Source organism: Alternaria dauci, chromosome 3 (genome assembly GCF_042100115.1).
Source record: "Alternaria dauci strain A2016 chromosome 3, whole genome shotgun sequence".
NCBI classification, from domain to species: Eukaryota; Fungi; Ascomycota; class Dothideomycetes; order Pleosporales; family Pleosporaceae; genus Alternaria; species Alternaria dauci.
Window position 1 is genome coordinate 725,788 of NC_091274.1, and position 17,273 is coordinate 743,060.

Here is a 17,273-nt window from a genome sequence, read left to right on the forward strand (position 1 = left end):
CTGTGAGCCGAAAGTGCTGCCATTGGTGCTTCCCATGACTGATGACCTGTGGTATCAAATCGTAAAGATTATGAAGAGGGGATTAAGCAGGGGAAACGCTACGCCTCTCACCGTGCAGAGCTTTGGAAGAAGAAAAGGAAATGCGGCTGATAGAGACTAAACATTTTATCATTACTTATTAGCATATAGCTAGCTACTCTGGATCTATTTCTGCTTGCAGAAACACCACTCAGATCTTGCCGAGACCAGCACCACCCTTTACAACCTTCTCGACCTGCTTGAGCGGAGTAAGCTTGTACCTGTAAGGCGCCTTGGTGAAGTTGCCGACTTGCGTAATGTTGACACCAGCCTTGCCAAAGTCATTCTTTGCGCCAAGGTTGGCGAAGCCATCCAACTCGTAGTCGCCATCGGGGCTAGTGTTGGGGCTATCCTCGGGGATGACGAGTCCGTACGTGCTGAGTGCCTCGCGTGTCTTGCCCTTGAAGACATTGCCCTCGACGAGGACCTGGTTGTCGCTGCGGGAGTGGATGGCTTGGTACAAGAAGTCGACGTAGAGGTTGTTGTAGATGTGCTGGTGACCGAATCGTCCAGCAGGGCCACGGGTACCCTCGTTCCTCCAGTAGTTGTGGTGGTAGGTGACGTGCAGATGGCCCAGGTCGACGTCTCTGAGCGCATCGCTGTTGCCAACGAGAGAGCTCTTCCAGTGGTCGTGGAAGTAGTTCCAGGAGACCGTGATCCAATCCGCCGCGCGAATAATGTCGACTTGGCCGTCGTAAGCATCAGGGCCAAGAGCTGGGAAGTTGCCAGTAGTGAATTCGTTGTGATCGATCCACACGCGGGTGCTGTTACGGATCGTCATGGCATCATCGTTAATGGCTGTGAATCCAATGTTGCGGATGATGACATTGGTCTTGTTGAAGATGTTCAGGCCCGAACCAGTGATTTGAGCCCCCTTGCCGACTCCAATGACGGACTTGTTGGACCCAATCTGAACTCGTGATGTGAGGTTGAAGCTACCCTTGGCGTATACAACCGTTGGCTCGCTGCCGTTGACTGCCTTGATGAACTCGGCCACAGTCCGAACAGTGACACTCTTGCCATGCCTGCCAGCACCGCCAGTGGTAGGTCCAATTGGGTTGTCCTTGGCGAACCCTACCAGGCTAAAGTCGTAGCCGGATGGAGCTGCAGTCGCAGAAAGAGTCAAGGAGAGGAGGGAGAGAATGGAGAGCTTCATCTTCAAGTGCAGGAGAGGATACAGATGAAATTGAGTGATCTGATGCCCATGTACCAGCGAAGTCACTCACATTTTATATTCTACCATTCTTAGGCGTCGGCAACCAACGACGCAGCATATAGCCTTGCACACGGCTTCCAGGCAAGTACTTCAGCAATTCTTCCGGTAGAATGGCTGATGGCGCATTGCCACACAGGCTGGAACAACTCCCAATTGCGTAAGTGCATGCAGCATCTCTCGTGGTGATGCTGTGCTTCTTCTTGGCTCATCTTGGCTGGCGTTTATCCCGCCCCAGGAGAGGTAGGAAATAGTGCGCAACGTTGGAATGGTGGCTTGATGTTGTGGTGTTGAGTGGTGGAAGTATGCAACCCCAGATTTTCCCGTGCAGGCGTGGCTGAACGGCAAGATCGCCTACACGGACAGCGGGGGAAAATACGGGGGACTCTGCTTGGCGCCAACTTCCACCAGTCCAGGCCGCGGCTCCTTGTTTTCTTATTTCAGCCTGCCTGTACGCCCTGCTACTGTCGTATATCTTAATCTTATGGAAGCGAAATGAGCTGTACTCAGGTACTACGCCGTTCGTGTTGCGCTCTTCGTTTCCCCCCATAGCTACCGAGGCAGGCGCTGTGCATCACATGTGCACATCGCGTCGGGCTTGCGATGACAGCACAGTGGCAAGTCCAATTGAACTTGCTGATGACAAAAACTAGACCATGTAAGAATGCTGGTAGCGGTTCGAATGTCCTGCTTCTCCCCTCGCGTATCAACGCTGCGTCGGCTTACCATATCGTTCTTCGCCAACTCTATGCGACAATGCGACAACTACAATGCCGCCTAGGCTGTAAGGCGTGCAACAGAGTCTTTGTCTTGGTATCAGTCACTCGAAAACAAAGCCAGGACGTGGAAATGATTTGCACATTCGCTCTCTCCCACGGCTTCGAATTCCTTACCTCTGGTGATCAAAAAGTTAGCTGAATCGAAGGTTGACACTGCCAGCTCGAAGTGGACGAGGTAAGAATTCGCCATGGAAAGAATCGATCGCGCGTATGAAATATTGAGCGACCCAGTCTTACTGTCGCTGCTTTATGATGGGAGTATTCGTCCTGTACCCTGCAGTTCGAACGTAGAAAGATTGTTGCAGAAGAAGGAGTTTTCGTGGACGGAATGGCCTGGAGGTACCTTCTTCCCGCAATGGAGGCCTCCACCACCAGGAGCATGGCCTCCGAGGTCAGAATATGATGCGCCTCAACAAAAGCCTTCGTCGCAAGAACACCCGCATAATTCCCAGCTGCGATGGGAACTGCCTGCTCACTCACCCCAGCCGGAGAAGAAGCCTCGTGCGCAGGAACGTAAAGTATCTGACTCTGAAGGACCGCCTTGTATAATGTATGGAATGCGACTAGTAGGTCCTCATCCAAGGTTGAGAAAAGCTGAGGAGACTGCGGGCGTCGAGGTAGACATCCTCGAGCAGCGGAGACAAGGCAACAGAGCGTCTTTATCCACGCAATGGCCCGAGCAACCATGGCCTTGGTTAAAGCAGCGTCCGCGAGAGTGACAACTGGAAGCAGAGGAGATGTTTGAAGACCGAGTAAAGAGTCAGCTGGAGAAAATGCTGGAACATTTTCTTTGTGGGGCATCCATCATCCCTCAGCACGAGAGCCAGGACGAGGGTATTCCTTCTACAAACAAAGGCCATACCACTTCTCCATCAGCCTTGAGACAGTCGTTGCTACACGCGATCCCACGACTTACAAGGCGACCCAGCTTGTGCTTAGTCGCAGTGAATCGAAAGATGGAACGAGCCCAAATACCCGGCTGTGCGAATTGAATACTGGCAAAATGACCCGGGTGATGCGGAAGGGGAGAGGACGAATTTAATGAATTTGGTGAGGGCAGCAGTTCCATTTCGAGGGCGCTGTTGAGGGAGCTCCCTGGTATCGTCTTGTTGCTATGCCTGGGGTGGCTCAGGTGTCACCGAGGCAGCTGTTTTGTCTTGCTCGTGTTTTTTGGTTAGCTAGCTGATCTTTTTGGCGTTACGGGGATGCGATTTGAGCGTGACACCATAATATGTAGTTGGAAGGACTAGGACATGTCTGATGTTATGTAGCCGACAGACCTCAGCGCGGTAACCCACAGGACCTTCACGTAGACGCCAGATCGATCGAAATCGTCTTCATGTCGATTGAGAAGTCGAGAGTGAGCATCAAGATGTGATATAACCGCGGGATGATCGGCGTCTAGGATGGCTGCATGCGCAACAGATCTTACATGTGGTGCTTTGCATCAAAATGATGCTGTGTGGCACGCCTCTGGGCTGGTGGACGGCACATGGTGCGTGGCATGTGTCAAACGTGTGGTGGTCAGGGGAGCTGAGTGGTACAAAGTTGTGGAAAAGCCGTTCAGCGAGATCCGCGGACTAATTACCGGCAGATGGAGCGATCAGAAGGGACTGAATTCGTACCTACACGCTGCGAGGGGCGAGGTCGTCCGTTTGATACAAGGACTTTAGATTTCGGCGAAGCCGTGAATCCGCTCTCGCCAGCGACAGGTCTCCTGATGTAGGGCTTACAACCAGGCCCCTTGATCCAACTACTGCACCATTTCCGGCGACTGAAACGCTTGTAGCTCCCATAAGCACCATCACCACGGTTTTCTCGCACGTGCGACGATGGGATTGGGCACAAATCGCTCGGCAGTGGACCATCGATATCAGTGAAAGACCAATGGGGCCATGCGTCGGTCATTGTAGCATACCTAGACGAGGTTGCCTCGGAAGGCCCACACCTCACCATGTCAGAATTTGCTTGCTCATACCCAGTTGGATGTTAGTGAGGAAGCTAACATGCCAGTGTGCTGGTAAGCAGAGTGTTATCGGGACCAACCGACAGTCCAGAAGACGGGCTTCGCACACCATGAGTGGAGACAGTAACTCCATGTACGAAACCCCAGCCGACGGGGTCCTGGACTAGGTGCTCCGGCGTGGGGTGCGGCACAGTGTTGGGTTCGCGCGTACTGCACGCATAAGGTGAAGACGAACAAAGACGATGAGGTAGGTCGGCAACGGAGGCGTTTGATGTCACTGCGCATGCTGATGGCGCCTCTGATGGGCACGCCACAGAATCATAGCTACGCACACAAGCATACCAAGAGGGCGTTGAGTGTTGAACAAGCTTCGATCCTCCAGACGCGATTCGGGGCGATGTTGTGAGAGGGGTTCTGGCCGTGCTCTTCCTAGCGTCTTGGCGGTGCACGTGGGCTACATGATTGGGTTGAACCTCTCCTCCTCGAGTCTGGCCAAGACGCGCTTCACCACGCGACATGTACGGCAGGAAAGACTGTCAAGACGCGTCAAGCCTTGTGGCGGCCTGGGCTTGCGAAGGCGTATTCCCGCGCCTGATTCTGCCTGTTAGAGCGGAAAGGCCGAAGTGAAGGTTGCAAAGTGCCGGGCGTGCAACAATGCAGTGCTCCCATTGGCCTCTGCGGCGGCCTGTTTGGCATACAAGCATGTTGCTGAGCCTTGGGGAGTAAGCTTGAGTGCAGCTATATAGCTTGGGCTTGCACCCTGAACCACTGACCTCCAGCTCGCACAGCCTTCTTTTCCGGACTCAAGCCTCGTCTAATCTCTTGACACGTCTCGGCGAAGCTTCGCAATGGCTCACAAGACAGCCGGCGGTAACGCCGCGTTCCACAACTTCAACAACGACTTCGCGGTAGGGTGACACGGACGAGACTTCACAAAACCACACAAACTGACTGGTCCTAGCACATTGAGGACCCCAATGAGCGACGCCGGCTCGCGCTCGCTGAGATCGACAAGGCGCCATTTGGCTGGTACCATGTACGCGCCATCTTGGTCGCCGGTACTGGCTTCTTCACGGACAGCTACGACATCTTCTGCGTGTCTCTCTTGACCATCATGCTGGGCATCGTCTACAAGCCAGACAACAAGGGTGTCTTGCTCACTCAGCAAGACACGGCTATCAAGCTTGCGACCTCAGCTGGTACTGTTCTCGGCCAGGTCGGTTTCGGTACCCTTGCCGATATCGTTGGTCGCAAGAAGATGTACGGTCTTGAGCTAATCCTCATCATCGTCGCCACGCTCGCTCAGTCCCTCACTGGCCCTGGTCCCGGAACTTCAATTGTTGGTCTGATCATCTTCTGGCGTGTATTGATGGGAATCGGTGAGTCCCTCCCCTAGGAATCTATATGAGACGTTCGCTGATTATCATCAGGTATCGGTGGTGACTACCCGCTCTCTTCCATTATTACCTCCGAGTTTGCCACTACCAAATGGCGTGGTGCCATGATGGGTGCCGTCTTTGCTATGCAAGGTTTCGGTCAGCTCGGTGGTGCCCTTGTCATGCTTTGCCTGGTCTCTGGTTTCAAGGATACCCTCAAGGGAAGTGCTGGCTACGCCGACTGTGACGGCCAATGCGCGGTAGCTGTCGACAAGATGTGGCGCGCTCTCATCGGAATCGGTGTCGTCCCAGCTTGCATCGCGCTTTACTACCGCCTTACTATCCCCGAGACCCCTCGCTACACCTTCGATGTCGCCCGTGACGTTGAGAAGGCCAACGAAGACACCAAGCAGTACCTCTCGGGTAAGCATGGCAACGGTAATCCTGATGCCATCACCCAAGCTGCCCAGCTTCAATCCACTGCCCAGCTCGAAGTTCCCAAGGCATCTTTCGGCGACTTCTTCAGGTTCTACGGCAAGCTTCGCAATGGCAAGATTCTCTTCGGTACTGCCATGTCGTGGCTCCTGCTCGATGTTGCATTTTACGGATTGGGCCTGAACTCCTCAACTGTGCTCCAGGCTATCGGTTACGCTAGCGGTACCACTCTCCACCAGAAGCTGTACAACCTTGCTGCTGGTAACGCTATTCTGGTCTGCGCTGGCGCTATCCCTGGATACTGGCTGGCAGTAGCGACCATTGACACCGTCGGACGAAAGACTCTGCAACTCGCTGGTTTCACTGTTCTCACCATTCTCTTCATTGTATGGGGTTTCGCCTACAAGCATCTCAGCAACCATGCGATGTTGGCCATCTACGTCCTGATTCAGCTCTTCTTCAACTGGGGTCCCAACACCACTACCTTCATTGTCCCCGGAGAGTGTTTCCCTACCCGCTACCGTTCGACTTCTCACGGCATCTCCGCTGGTTCAGGAAAGATTGGCTCCATCATCGCTCAAGGTGCTATCGCTCCTCTTCGAACCCGAGGCCACGTTACCAAGGACAACGCCAACCCTTGGTTGAACCATGTCATGCAGATCTTCTCTGCCTTCATGTTCGCTGGTATCTTCACTACTCTCCTCATTCCGGAGACCAAACGCAGAACCTTAGAAGACCTGGCGCAGGACTGGGATATGGGTGATGAGTCCATCACTGGTGCGGAGCATGCCGTACGAAAGGACAACCGCAGCAGCGACGAGGCTGGCACCACTGAGCTCAAGGCTTAGTTTGGATTTGCCGATTCTCATGTCACTCTTTCTCTTCATCTGTGCTTCTGCCTGTATACCCGTCTTTTCTGTAGCATAAATACCTAGACTGTAATTGCATTCACTTGAGATTCATCAAAATTGACTGCATCATCGTTATGTATATGCTAATCTTTCGTCATGATGTAGAATTACGTACAGACTTTACTGTGAGTACGTAGTTGGGCGTGGTCTGGCCACGCTTCAATTTAGACCCAGCTCGGCTACTGCCTTCATGATGCATGAGAGTGACAAGAAGAACATACTTCGTCAGTTTCCATTCCTGTCTCCTCTTTACGATAATTATCAAGTTGTACTGTAAAGAACAGTTGATTGTATAGCTTTAGTTTTGATTCGCTAGATTCGCCTAAGTTACTGCTATACTGTGGTTCTCGGCGTGGTACCGTGGTTGCCGTAAGATCGAACTCCACTATTACCTAGGTAGTCCGATAGGTAGCGTATGGCAGACAAGCTACTCACATCAGCCCAACTCCAAGCAGGTATATGCCAACCAAGGTTTCCGTTTCGTGAACCTTTGACAGTAAGCACTGCGCCCATCTACATTTTGCTGCATGCAGTCACATTTGCTTCGCCCATTTCGAAAGCTTAAAGTCTTCTTGGAAGCTTCAGATTTACGCGCCATACACACCCACATTGTCCTCCTCTCATCAGCTAGGTATGGATTACCTCGAGTTAGAAGAACCTGAACTACTGGCTTTTGAGGAACTAGGTGGAGGCTTAGATCTACAACATTTCTCATCGAAACCCTTGACCTCTACGCCCAATTCTCTACGGAAACGGTCCCGTCGCCGCATAGAGGTTACATATCTTCTCCGCCTCGAAAATCCTTTGCCCACACCTCGGGATGTAGCCAACGCTCTTGGTCTCTCTTTTGTACCACAGCTCGAACTTGGAACCACTGAAGACGGTGGAGCGAACTTCTGTCGACTTTCCCAATCGAACATCAACACCCTTGATTCATGGGTCACGAAGCACGATTTAGACCAAAGGTTCACCAAAATTCGAATTGCTCTTGCGTATAAAGCCGCCACGGATCTACCGTTATTGGGTCGCGATCCTACACTACCTCATTACCGTCCCCACTCCACTGCCAGCCAGAATAAACGACATGCTCCCGAATATCCTGTACAATATTTCTTCTATGGTACGCTAGCTGATCCAGCTCGACTCGGACGACTCTTAAACGTGGCTGGCCTTGAGATAGTACGCTTGCAACCCGCGACTTTGTTTGATGGACGCATTCGAATTTGGGCAGGGAAGTATCGAGCATTGGTAGACGAACCAGGGGCGACGGTGAATGGTTTCGCATACACTTGCCAATCGAAAGATCAAGAGGATGCGTTGAGGATATATGAGGGTGATAGTTACGAGGTTGTTGCTGCAAGGTTGATGATATATGGAAAGGAGTTGATGGGTAGAACCTTTCGCTTTACGGGTTTTGAGGATGAGTTAAGTGAGTAGAGACGAGCATACACTACTGATACTGCAACGTTAATGATATGTATCAGTTAGATTGACAGTTTACAATGTTATCATCAAAACTAGTGTGCCATTGCGTTTCTTTCATGCCTGCTATTCCCCGTCGAGGTTACCTAAACTGGAGCTTTTCTGTAGGTTGGGTAATAACAACCCGCTTTCAACGCGATGAACTTGCCAATTTTCAACACCTCAGTATTAGCAAAGAAGGTACACTTTCCCGAAACTCATGGCAACAGGTTGTTCTCAAGGCAGGCACCTAAGATAGCTTGTCAATAAAAGGAGTGCCTTTCACTCAACGCCTCACTTCTTCTTCACCCCTTTTGCTTCTGGCTAACACACTATAGAACACATTGACCACGCTTCTTCATCGAAAAATTCGTCATGTCTTCTCTCCCAAACGCTTCTATACCTTGCGGCCGCCTTCGGACACGCCGCTCTACCCCGTCCATCGTGTCCCCCGCCCGCGCACCTCTTCGTCTCGCCCGACTTACCCAACTTCCTCCTTTGTCTCCTACCCACTCTCATTCGACGACATCATCCTCCCCCCTACTTCGCCCGACAACTCACACCTTCCTCTAAACTTCGGAGCCGAGTTCGAGGTCATTATTCGTCCCAAGGATATCGCCTCTCTCGCTCCTGATCTCTCCCTCCCTGATTTCGACGCAAGCCACCGTCAAAGGCGGGACTTCAATCTCAATCTCCTTCACGTCGTATCGAAAGTTCTTTCCGACTCAGGCCTCGCATGCAAAGTCTTCACTACGGATGAAGATGATGAGTCGAAGCCCGATTACTCTCGGTGGCACATCACTATGGATGCATCTCTTTCGAAGAAGCACATTGCTGATGGCTTCTGTGAGTTGATGCACAGATCCATCCTCAGCATATTCCTTTCCTTGTCGACAACTGTCATCTTTCCTTGACACTTGTTAATAGGCTACAACTAGATCCGGTCGAGATCGTCACACCTGTCGTCAAAGCGGATGTGACTTGGAAAGCATTAATCGACCAGTTCTGGTCCATTATCCACAAGCATTTCGACCTTCGACGAGACACCTCTTGCGGCATGCATATTCATGTCTCACCAGCGCAAGGCCGATTCGACATCGATCAACTGCGCAGCATCGCTAAAGCAGTGGTTCTTTGGGAGCGCGATACCGCTCGATGCGCCCCACGTTCACGAGACGACCAAGTCCAGAACTTCTGCCTGAGCAATGTTCGTGGTGGAGTGCCTGCCGCTCGCTCAATACATACACACGGTCCGATACGGGGTCTTAGGCATGCGTTTAGTCACATCAATCATGCCTCCCGGAACGACATTGTCCACTACGTGTGTCCTGACAAGCACCGCGCCTGGAATTTTCTTCCTACCCGCGACAATGGTCACGGTAGTGTTGAATTTCGGCGTCCGCCCGGAGTTGTAACGAGTAAGAAGGCAAAACATTGGATCGCCTTCACCATGGCCTTTGTAGATATGGCACTGCGATCCGACCTAGACTTTATTGCTCGGAGACTATCGAAACACCACCTCCAGCGCCGCAACAATGACATGACATCTAGATCCAGCTTGACTTTCGACGACCTGTTACTCGCGTCGGCTGAACATCTTGGTGTATACTCTACATTGGATCCGCGGCTCCGCCAACTTGACGAGCCACGGTCCCTCCACATCACCATGATGAGACCAGATCGGATCAACTGGCTACAAAGACTCGACGATGACTACCATCTCAGTACCAATGCATAAGCAATGGTATCCCTCCACATCTCTTTCGCTATTCCCCTTGGAGGGCCTTGCGACATTTACTCCACTTATTTACGCCTTTGCACATCTACCTATCCATCTATCCACCTTCGAAAACACGAAAAATCCAAAAATCCAAAAAAAAAATCAAAATTGGCAAGGGACGAACTTCTGAGGTCGGCATGATTTCGGGGATCAAGCTTCCGACTAAGAAGGGAATTCCGAAAAACACGGAGGCAAAAAAGAAACTTTCGGGTATCCAGTCCCGTTGCATGCTTACAAAGTGACAGTCCGAAACTTCGGCAGGGCAGACGATCGAATCATCGGTACGGCAGACCACCGCAGCGGCTGGACGACAAACTTGAGGCATCATACTTCTTATGAAGTAATGGCACATGCATCAAGGTGGTTTTCAGATCACCTCTCTCGCTGCTCACAAGTACAGATCGCGCGATTTAGTACTTTTGACTTTCTACCACCAACTGCGAATCACCCTGAAAATAGGTATGTCCCCAGTATCTCCCAGCTGACGTGCACAGACCGGAAAGAATACAGTTCATGCTCATACTTGTTCTCGCTTCTTTAGGGCAGTGGCCCATGTAAGTAATGTCACCTACTTGTCGTAGAGCCCAATTAGCTAACAGTCTCACACATTTGACGTCACCTGGGCACGTTCTGTGGCCATCAGATTTTTCGAGCAACGTGAGGGACATAAATGGAGCCATTAGATCTTCTTATTTGGGCCATCTTTGTAGTTCTTGAATTTTAAATTTGTTTTATATTGATTGGCACTTCTGGCTCCCAATGGACAGAATTCTGGTTGTGCAGTATCATCAAGGGCTGCCGCTACTTGTGGCGTCATAGGCGACCCATTCGATATTTCACGAATTCCCCACCGGCTTACCTCGTTCTGCTCTACCAGCTCCGACCTCAACACTATCAGTGCTAATACTAAAGTGAATGTCACGCCATAGCTAGATGAAGCGGGCAGGGTCGAGGGACGACTGTTAGCATGACCTCGGGAGTATCTTTACCTAGGTATACTTGCGAATTCTATTGAGAGAACTTGTTTGTTTAGACTATTAACAATTAAGGAAGTTATAATTAGTTTAAGTTAATATACATTATCGCAGTACTATAAGATAAAGTAGATAAATTAGATAGTAACTATAGTCTAACATCGTAAGTTAAAGAGGAAGAATCTACTAATTTTGTGATAAAGTTTCAACGTTTGCGGAGGCCTCCTTTTCCAAGTAGCTCTGAGAAGTCTGGAGGAGCAGAATCGAGCAATCTATAGATCGTGTTCACTCTGAAATGAGAAAACTCGCGAGCATAGGGATGCAAAAGCTATGATCCCCAATATACTAAGCATATTTCACACTCCGACATCATGCATTAAGAAATTGAATAAGAATAACACGTATGACTATGCTAAATTCTGCAACCTCACCCCACACATAAGGCCATCTTTGGTGAGTCGTAATTTCCGCACAAAATCATGCCTGGTCAAGTGACTGCGCCAAGCACGTAGCAAAATACCTACCTCTCAATCTTTGCAGTTCCTCGTGGGTACCCATCTCTGCGATTGTGCCATCTTCCATGACGAAGATAATATCTGCATGTCGGATCGTGCTCCTATATGATATCAGCGAGCCGTTATCCCAATGCCCAGTTGGAGATACTCACAGTCTATGCGCAACAGCAATGGTTGTTCTTGTTATCGCAGCCTCGTCCAGCGCCTTCTGGACGACCCTTTCGCTCTGAGTGTCCAATGCTGACGTTGCCTCGTCCAACAACAACAACCGTGGCTGGCGAATCAACGCTCTCGCAATCGCAATACGCTGCCTTTGCCCACCGGAGAATTGCAAACCCTTGGACCCACAAGGGGTTTGGAGACCTTCAGGTAGCGAAGCAACAAACTCCAGAACGTTAGCTTGGCGGCAGGCTTCCTGGATTTCTGCATCCGAAGGCTCATGTTCGAGACCGAGGGCAATATTGTCGCGTACTGAACCAAGGTAGAGTGGTGGCTCCTGTTGGACAAGCGACATGTAACGGCGATATAGCTTGGGAGACATGTGTGATATGTCTTGATCGTTTAATGTGATGCGTCTAGATATCGGGTCGTAAAACCGAAGTAGCAAAGAAACAACTGTACTCTTGCCACAACCTGAGGGGCCAACAAAGGCAGCAAAGGAGCCAGGCTTGATTCTCATGGAGATACCTCTCAGCACCCTCGACGCGTCACGTTGCTTATATCTAAACTCAACGTCTTCCATTGCGATGACTCCGTCCGACGATGGCCCTTTACCGCGTGTCTCGTCTGATTCGTGGATGTTAGGCTTCACAGTGCGCAGCCACAGGATGTAATTCGCGGCCCCTTCTGCCTTTGTGATGGAGGTGCTGTACATGAAGAATTGCGCCACACCCTGCCCACCAAAGACAATAGCGATGAAGATCACAAAGAACTGCGATGTGTTGTATTCGCTGTTCGCGATCAGCCGCGATCCATACCAGAAGCCTAGAGCCATGACTAAGAAATCGGCGGATTGCGAAAGCGCGTACGGGACAAGTGCGAAGGTCAGGCTTCTAATGACCTTTCTTGTGATAGCCTGGAGCGTGTCGCTGTATTCGCGCATGATTGAAGTTTCGAGAGTCAGCATGCTGACCGTTCGAATGGATGTGACAGCCTCTGTTGCCAACCCGGCACTGCTTGAGAACTGTTCTTCTGTAGCAGCTTCAAGTTTCTGGTCGATTCGTATGCGATAATAGCCGGCAGCTACAATAATGGTCAGTCCGCCGAATACCAATGTGAGTCCAAGCTTCCAGCCATAAGCTATGCCAAGCGCACTGCTTGCCGTAATGTTGACCAATATATTGAACATGAGACCTAGGTTCGCAGACATCAATTCTTGCAGCGCTGTAGGCGCGGATGACAACTTTGAGGTCAATGCACCGGACGAGTTCTCTGGACGATCGAAGAATTCTTGATCGAAGCTGATGACGCGCTCGATCATCTCTTTGCGATATCTGTGAGTCAAAGTCTGTCCAATACTGTTGCATGCAAGGCCAATACCGAAGTATGCGAACAGATTGGCAAGAGCGAGCACGAAGAACATGAGCGCCCAAAAGTTGGCTTGCTCTTGTGCTTCAGACCCCTGCAGTGTGAAGACTCGGACGAGACGGGAGAAGATAATAGCTTGCGCTGGGTAGGTACCACCGCCAATGACTCCACCGATAATTGTGACGGCGTACCAGTAGTGAAGATCAAAATTCTCCTTTAGCATGATCCAGATACATTTGATGAGAGAGTAGCCGAGGGTTCCAGCAGCAAGGTGCTCGACCTCGCACCCGAGCTCTGTCGTGTTGTAATGCGACTGCGTTCGCTGCAAAGTGGGTTTAAGGTCTACGCTTTCCTCGACATTCCTTGCGTCTAGCAGTTCTCTTTGAATGTCCCTGTCGATGGCCTTTGTACCAAGATCTTGCGCGTGGACCATTGCCGCATAGAGGCCATCACTCTCGACAAGTTCATGATGCGTGCCCTGCTCGTAGATTTGACCATCTTTCATGACCACAATGTTATCTGCCGCCATGACAGTGGCAAGCTTGTGAGCAATGATCAACGTGGTCTTGTTAATTGAAACGCGGTTGAGTGCGCTCTGCACAACCTTTTCAGCGCGAGGGTCCAAGGCGCTTGTTGCTTCGTCAAACAACAAGATTCTGGGGTTAGAAATGATACTTCGAGCAATAGCAATGCGCTGTCGTTGACCACCGCTCAACATGCTTGCTCGCTCTCCGACTTGAGTGTGATAACCTTCCGGTAGCGCCTCAATGAATTCATGTGCATTGCTGTTCTTACACGCTTCTTGAACGAGCTCCATCTGCTTTTCCACTGGCAGATCTTTTTGGTCTCCTATCAAGCCCTTGACGACGTTCTCGAAGATCGTGCCTTGAAACAAGGTCGGCTCCTGCTGAATGAGGCGGATGTTGGACCGCAGCCACTTTGTGTTGTATTCAGAGATATCTCGACCATCAAGCAGGATCTGACCGGCAGTAGGCTGGTACCACCGTTCGAGTAATCCAACTAGGGTCGACTTGCCGCAGCCACTGGGTCCAACCAAGGCCGTTGTTTTTCCAGCTGGAATTGAGAGACTTAGACCTCGCAGAACTTGGGCACTCGGTCGTGCCGGATACGCAAAACGTAAATCGCTGATGATGACTTCCCCGTTACAGCTGGATGGCTGCATGCCTTTGGTCGAGAGTGGATCAAGTTTTGACGGACTGTCGATAATAAGAAACAGTTCTCCCGCCGCTGAGGAAGCGTTCGTGAAAGCCTGAAACTGTGGGAAAATGAGTAGTGTTGCAGTAGCACCGAGCACAACACTCAGGACGACGGTAAAGACTGTGCCCACATCGCCAATCTCCCCACTCTGGAACATGCGAAAACCTTGCCAGAAGGCCAACGAAGTGCATGACATAACCAGGAAAGTTTGACCGGAGAAGAGTACGCCGTAAATGACGGACTTTTTGTTACCTTCCTTGTGCGCCTTCTGGAGGTATGCTTCGTAGCCATCAACGATTTTTTGGTGAGCCCCAAAAGCGTGAATAGTTCGGATCGAGCTGATTGCGTCTTGTGCCAGGGTACCAGCTTGCGAGTAAATTTTGGTCTATATAGCAATCGTTACTTGAGGTTGTCAGATCGAAAGAGATGTGGGTACTCACCACTCTAGCTTCGATAGGCGCATCTAGGCTTATGCATACTCCAGTGACGAGGAAGATGGCAGGTATTATACTCATCACGATCAGAGCAAGCTTCCATTGAACCGCAAGCGCTACAATGAAACCGGAGAAAAAGAGTGAGATGCCTTGGACACATGTGAATAGCTTTTCAGCTATGCCTTGGTTGATCCTGTTGCCATCTGGGCGTGCCGTCAGCGATCATATCACAACTTTCAGACTGGTATTCTCACTTGTAGTCACTTGAGTTGCAGCAGATCCACTGCCGCCTTTGTCGAAATGCGCCACGTCTTGACGGAGCAGCTTGTCTAAGAAGTCTTCTCGCAGAGCGCATGTCGTCCTGGCTGCGGCAATACATATGCACAGAGTGCCGAGATAGCCAATAACAAAACGTGCGACGAATAAGTATACAAAGTAGAGTACCAAGGTGTTGATGTTACTGGTGAAGGTAGAGCTGTTCTGACCTGTTGCTTGTTGATTGAATTCTGCGGTCGACTGGCCAAACACAAGAGTCATCAGAGGAAGGGCGGCACCGACAGCGATGGCGCCGGCGAGCCCAAGAGAATAAAGTATGCGATTTGTGGTACTGGCATATGTGAAGATGCGCTACGAGAGCAGACAAATCAGCTTGCACCACTCAAATTCACCCTGATCTCTGGCTTACAAAGTAGTCTTTTAGACTTCCCTCCTTCGCTTTGTCTGCCTCTTCTTCTTCCGGGTCCCTGCTTGACTGTCCGTCGTCGACAGCAGCAGCCTTTTCTGCGTCGATCCTGTTTGGAATGTCGATCGCAGCCAGCGGGCTTTCTAGTGGCCCCTCCATGGTGTCGGAGCTATGGCGAATGATTGAGGGGGGGTTGTGGTGGTCCGCCATCGTAGGCGATGCATGAGCGACGTATGCGCATCGTTGTGATAGAGAGGGCGCGTTGCTTGATGAATATGGTAGGCATCCATGGATGCCTAACGCGTCTATGGCTTCACGTGCAGCTCGCGAGACGGACATCCAGGATCCCGGTCTGCGATACCAAGGCGGCGCCGTGACCACTCGTTAGGATAGCAGAACGTCATGACATCTCTGCGCAGCCAATCATGATTGTAGTTGAGTTGCGAGTGGCGCCCTACGCGCGCAACGCTTGGATTGGATCGCGTCTGTTGAGGAGTAGGTTTGATTTTTTGTTTCCGACGTCGACGAGGAGGAGTTGATGATGGAGCCAGAATTTCACGATTTACAGGGCGCGCACGCTGAAACCCACACACCGAGGATACTTCGCGCCAAGAGCGATGTGTATTGCAAACTCAATCAGGTCAGACGCATACAGCTATAGATATTAAGAGTTGATATTCCTCCCTAGGTCGTTGTCGGCTCTGGCACTGTTTGGAGTTCACTGTTGCGGGCCACGAGTGTGTAAAGCCGCTTTCGAGCTCCTGGTGACCACCGTTGCGGGTCTTCTTGTTCTCGGGAAACCTGTTCCTTAAGTAGCCAAGCTTCACGACATCAATACCAAACTGGAAGCAGGAGTCTATGCTGTAATAACGTGTCGACCTCCGACGTGCTATCAACCCGCCCATGCAAGCCACTGGCTGGGAATCTTTATACTAACAGGTTTTGTTGTAGTCGCGATTGTACATGGAGAGACACTTCCAGTAGAGGACTGCCAAGCAGAGCCCTGTTGTAGATACTGACCTCGCTGTGACGGTCCTGGGACACCTAAGCGATGGTTATCAGCACAACCAGTCTCGCGAGTAGACTCCTGACAACTGATATGCGTTAAATCTGCGCTATGTAGATGAGCAGTTATAGGCTTGTATTCTGCATCTAAAGAAAATCTTTGTAACGTCAATTGTAACCTTGAAATGCAAGCGCTTTCTACCTAGTTATGCACGCATCCTAATATGATAACGCAAGTAAAAGCTCACCCTGAAATTAGGTATTACGCCAGTCATGGTTGCTTGCAAACACTTTCAAAGATAGAAGGGGACATTACGGATTGAGAGCAGTCGCAAGTTCCATGCCATTGCCACTTGGGCAGTCTAGTCTGGTCATGACTATTACGTCCAACAGCTTGCGACTGCACCCTCTCCCGAAGGGTAAGGCTGCGCCTACGAACAGTCAGACTTGGAAGGATGGCCGTTCGAGGAGAGGAAAGGGAGAGCTGGTCGTGTTTATTCTGCACTATTTAAAGCTGCGCTTCGCTCTATGCTGTCCATCTTTTCTATGGTCAACTTTCTCCCCTTACAACCATTTTGACCCTTTGTACAATCTCCTGTTAACTACATGAGCTTTCGGTATATGCCATGGCCGATGTATCTCACATGCGAGTCCACCGACTTCATCGCCTCCAACTTCGATAGCCTACGATTCGAAGGCAACGATACAGCCGTAGGCCACTGCCTCGACTCAAGCAATCAACTCTTAAACCTACCAGGCACTACCATAGCAATTTCAAGCTCGCCGTGGGTTTACTTCTTCCCCCATTCCCATTCCACTGCAACTCCGTGTGTGCACTTTTCTCCCTCAACTTCTTCTCCATTACCTTCCACCAAATATCCAGCACCTACACTGACTCGAAGATTTAGCCCTCGAAACA

The 17,273-nt window shown here is 50.7% G+C and overlaps 3 protein-coding genes across 3 annotated transcripts; 1 reads left to right on the plus strand and 2 right to left on the minus strand.

The window, feature by feature from the left end:
* Window positions 1–197: 197 nt before the first annotated feature.
* Window positions 198–3,682, minus strand: ACET3X_003896 (uncharacterized protein). The gene has a single exon (XM_069450042.1). The coding sequence runs from the start codon at window positions 1,232–1,234 to the stop codon at window positions 230–232; it is 1,005 nt and encodes a 334-aa protein (XP_069307874.1). The 5' UTR covers window positions 1,235–3,682; the 3' UTR covers window positions 198–229.
* Window positions 3,683–4,884: 1,202 nt separating this feature from the next.
* ACET3X_003897 (uncharacterized protein) lies at window positions 4,885–6,695 on the plus strand (the record flags this gene model as incomplete). The annotated part of the gene is made up of 3 exons (XM_069450043.1): window positions 4,885–4,944; window positions 4,998–5,415; window positions 5,467–6,695. 3 exons carry the CDS (start codon window positions 4,885–4,887, stop codon window positions 6,693–6,695), a joined length of 1,707 nt encoding a protein of 568 aa, XP_069307875.1.
* Window positions 6,696–11,336: 4,641 nt separating this feature from the next.
* ACET3X_003898 (uncharacterized protein) lies at window positions 11,337–15,620 on the minus strand. The gene is made up of 5 exons (XM_069450044.1): window positions 15,353–15,620; window positions 14,922–15,294; window positions 14,674–14,870; window positions 11,641–14,618; window positions 11,337–11,589 (listed from the first exon to the last, which is right to left on the minus strand). Exons 1-5 carry the CDS (start codon window positions 15,557–15,559, stop codon window positions 11,451–11,453), a joined length of 3,894 nt encoding a protein of 1,297 aa, XP_069307876.1. The 5' UTR covers window positions 15,560–15,620; the 3' UTR covers window positions 11,337–11,450.
* Between the last annotated feature and the right edge of the window lie 1,653 nt (window positions 15,621–17,273).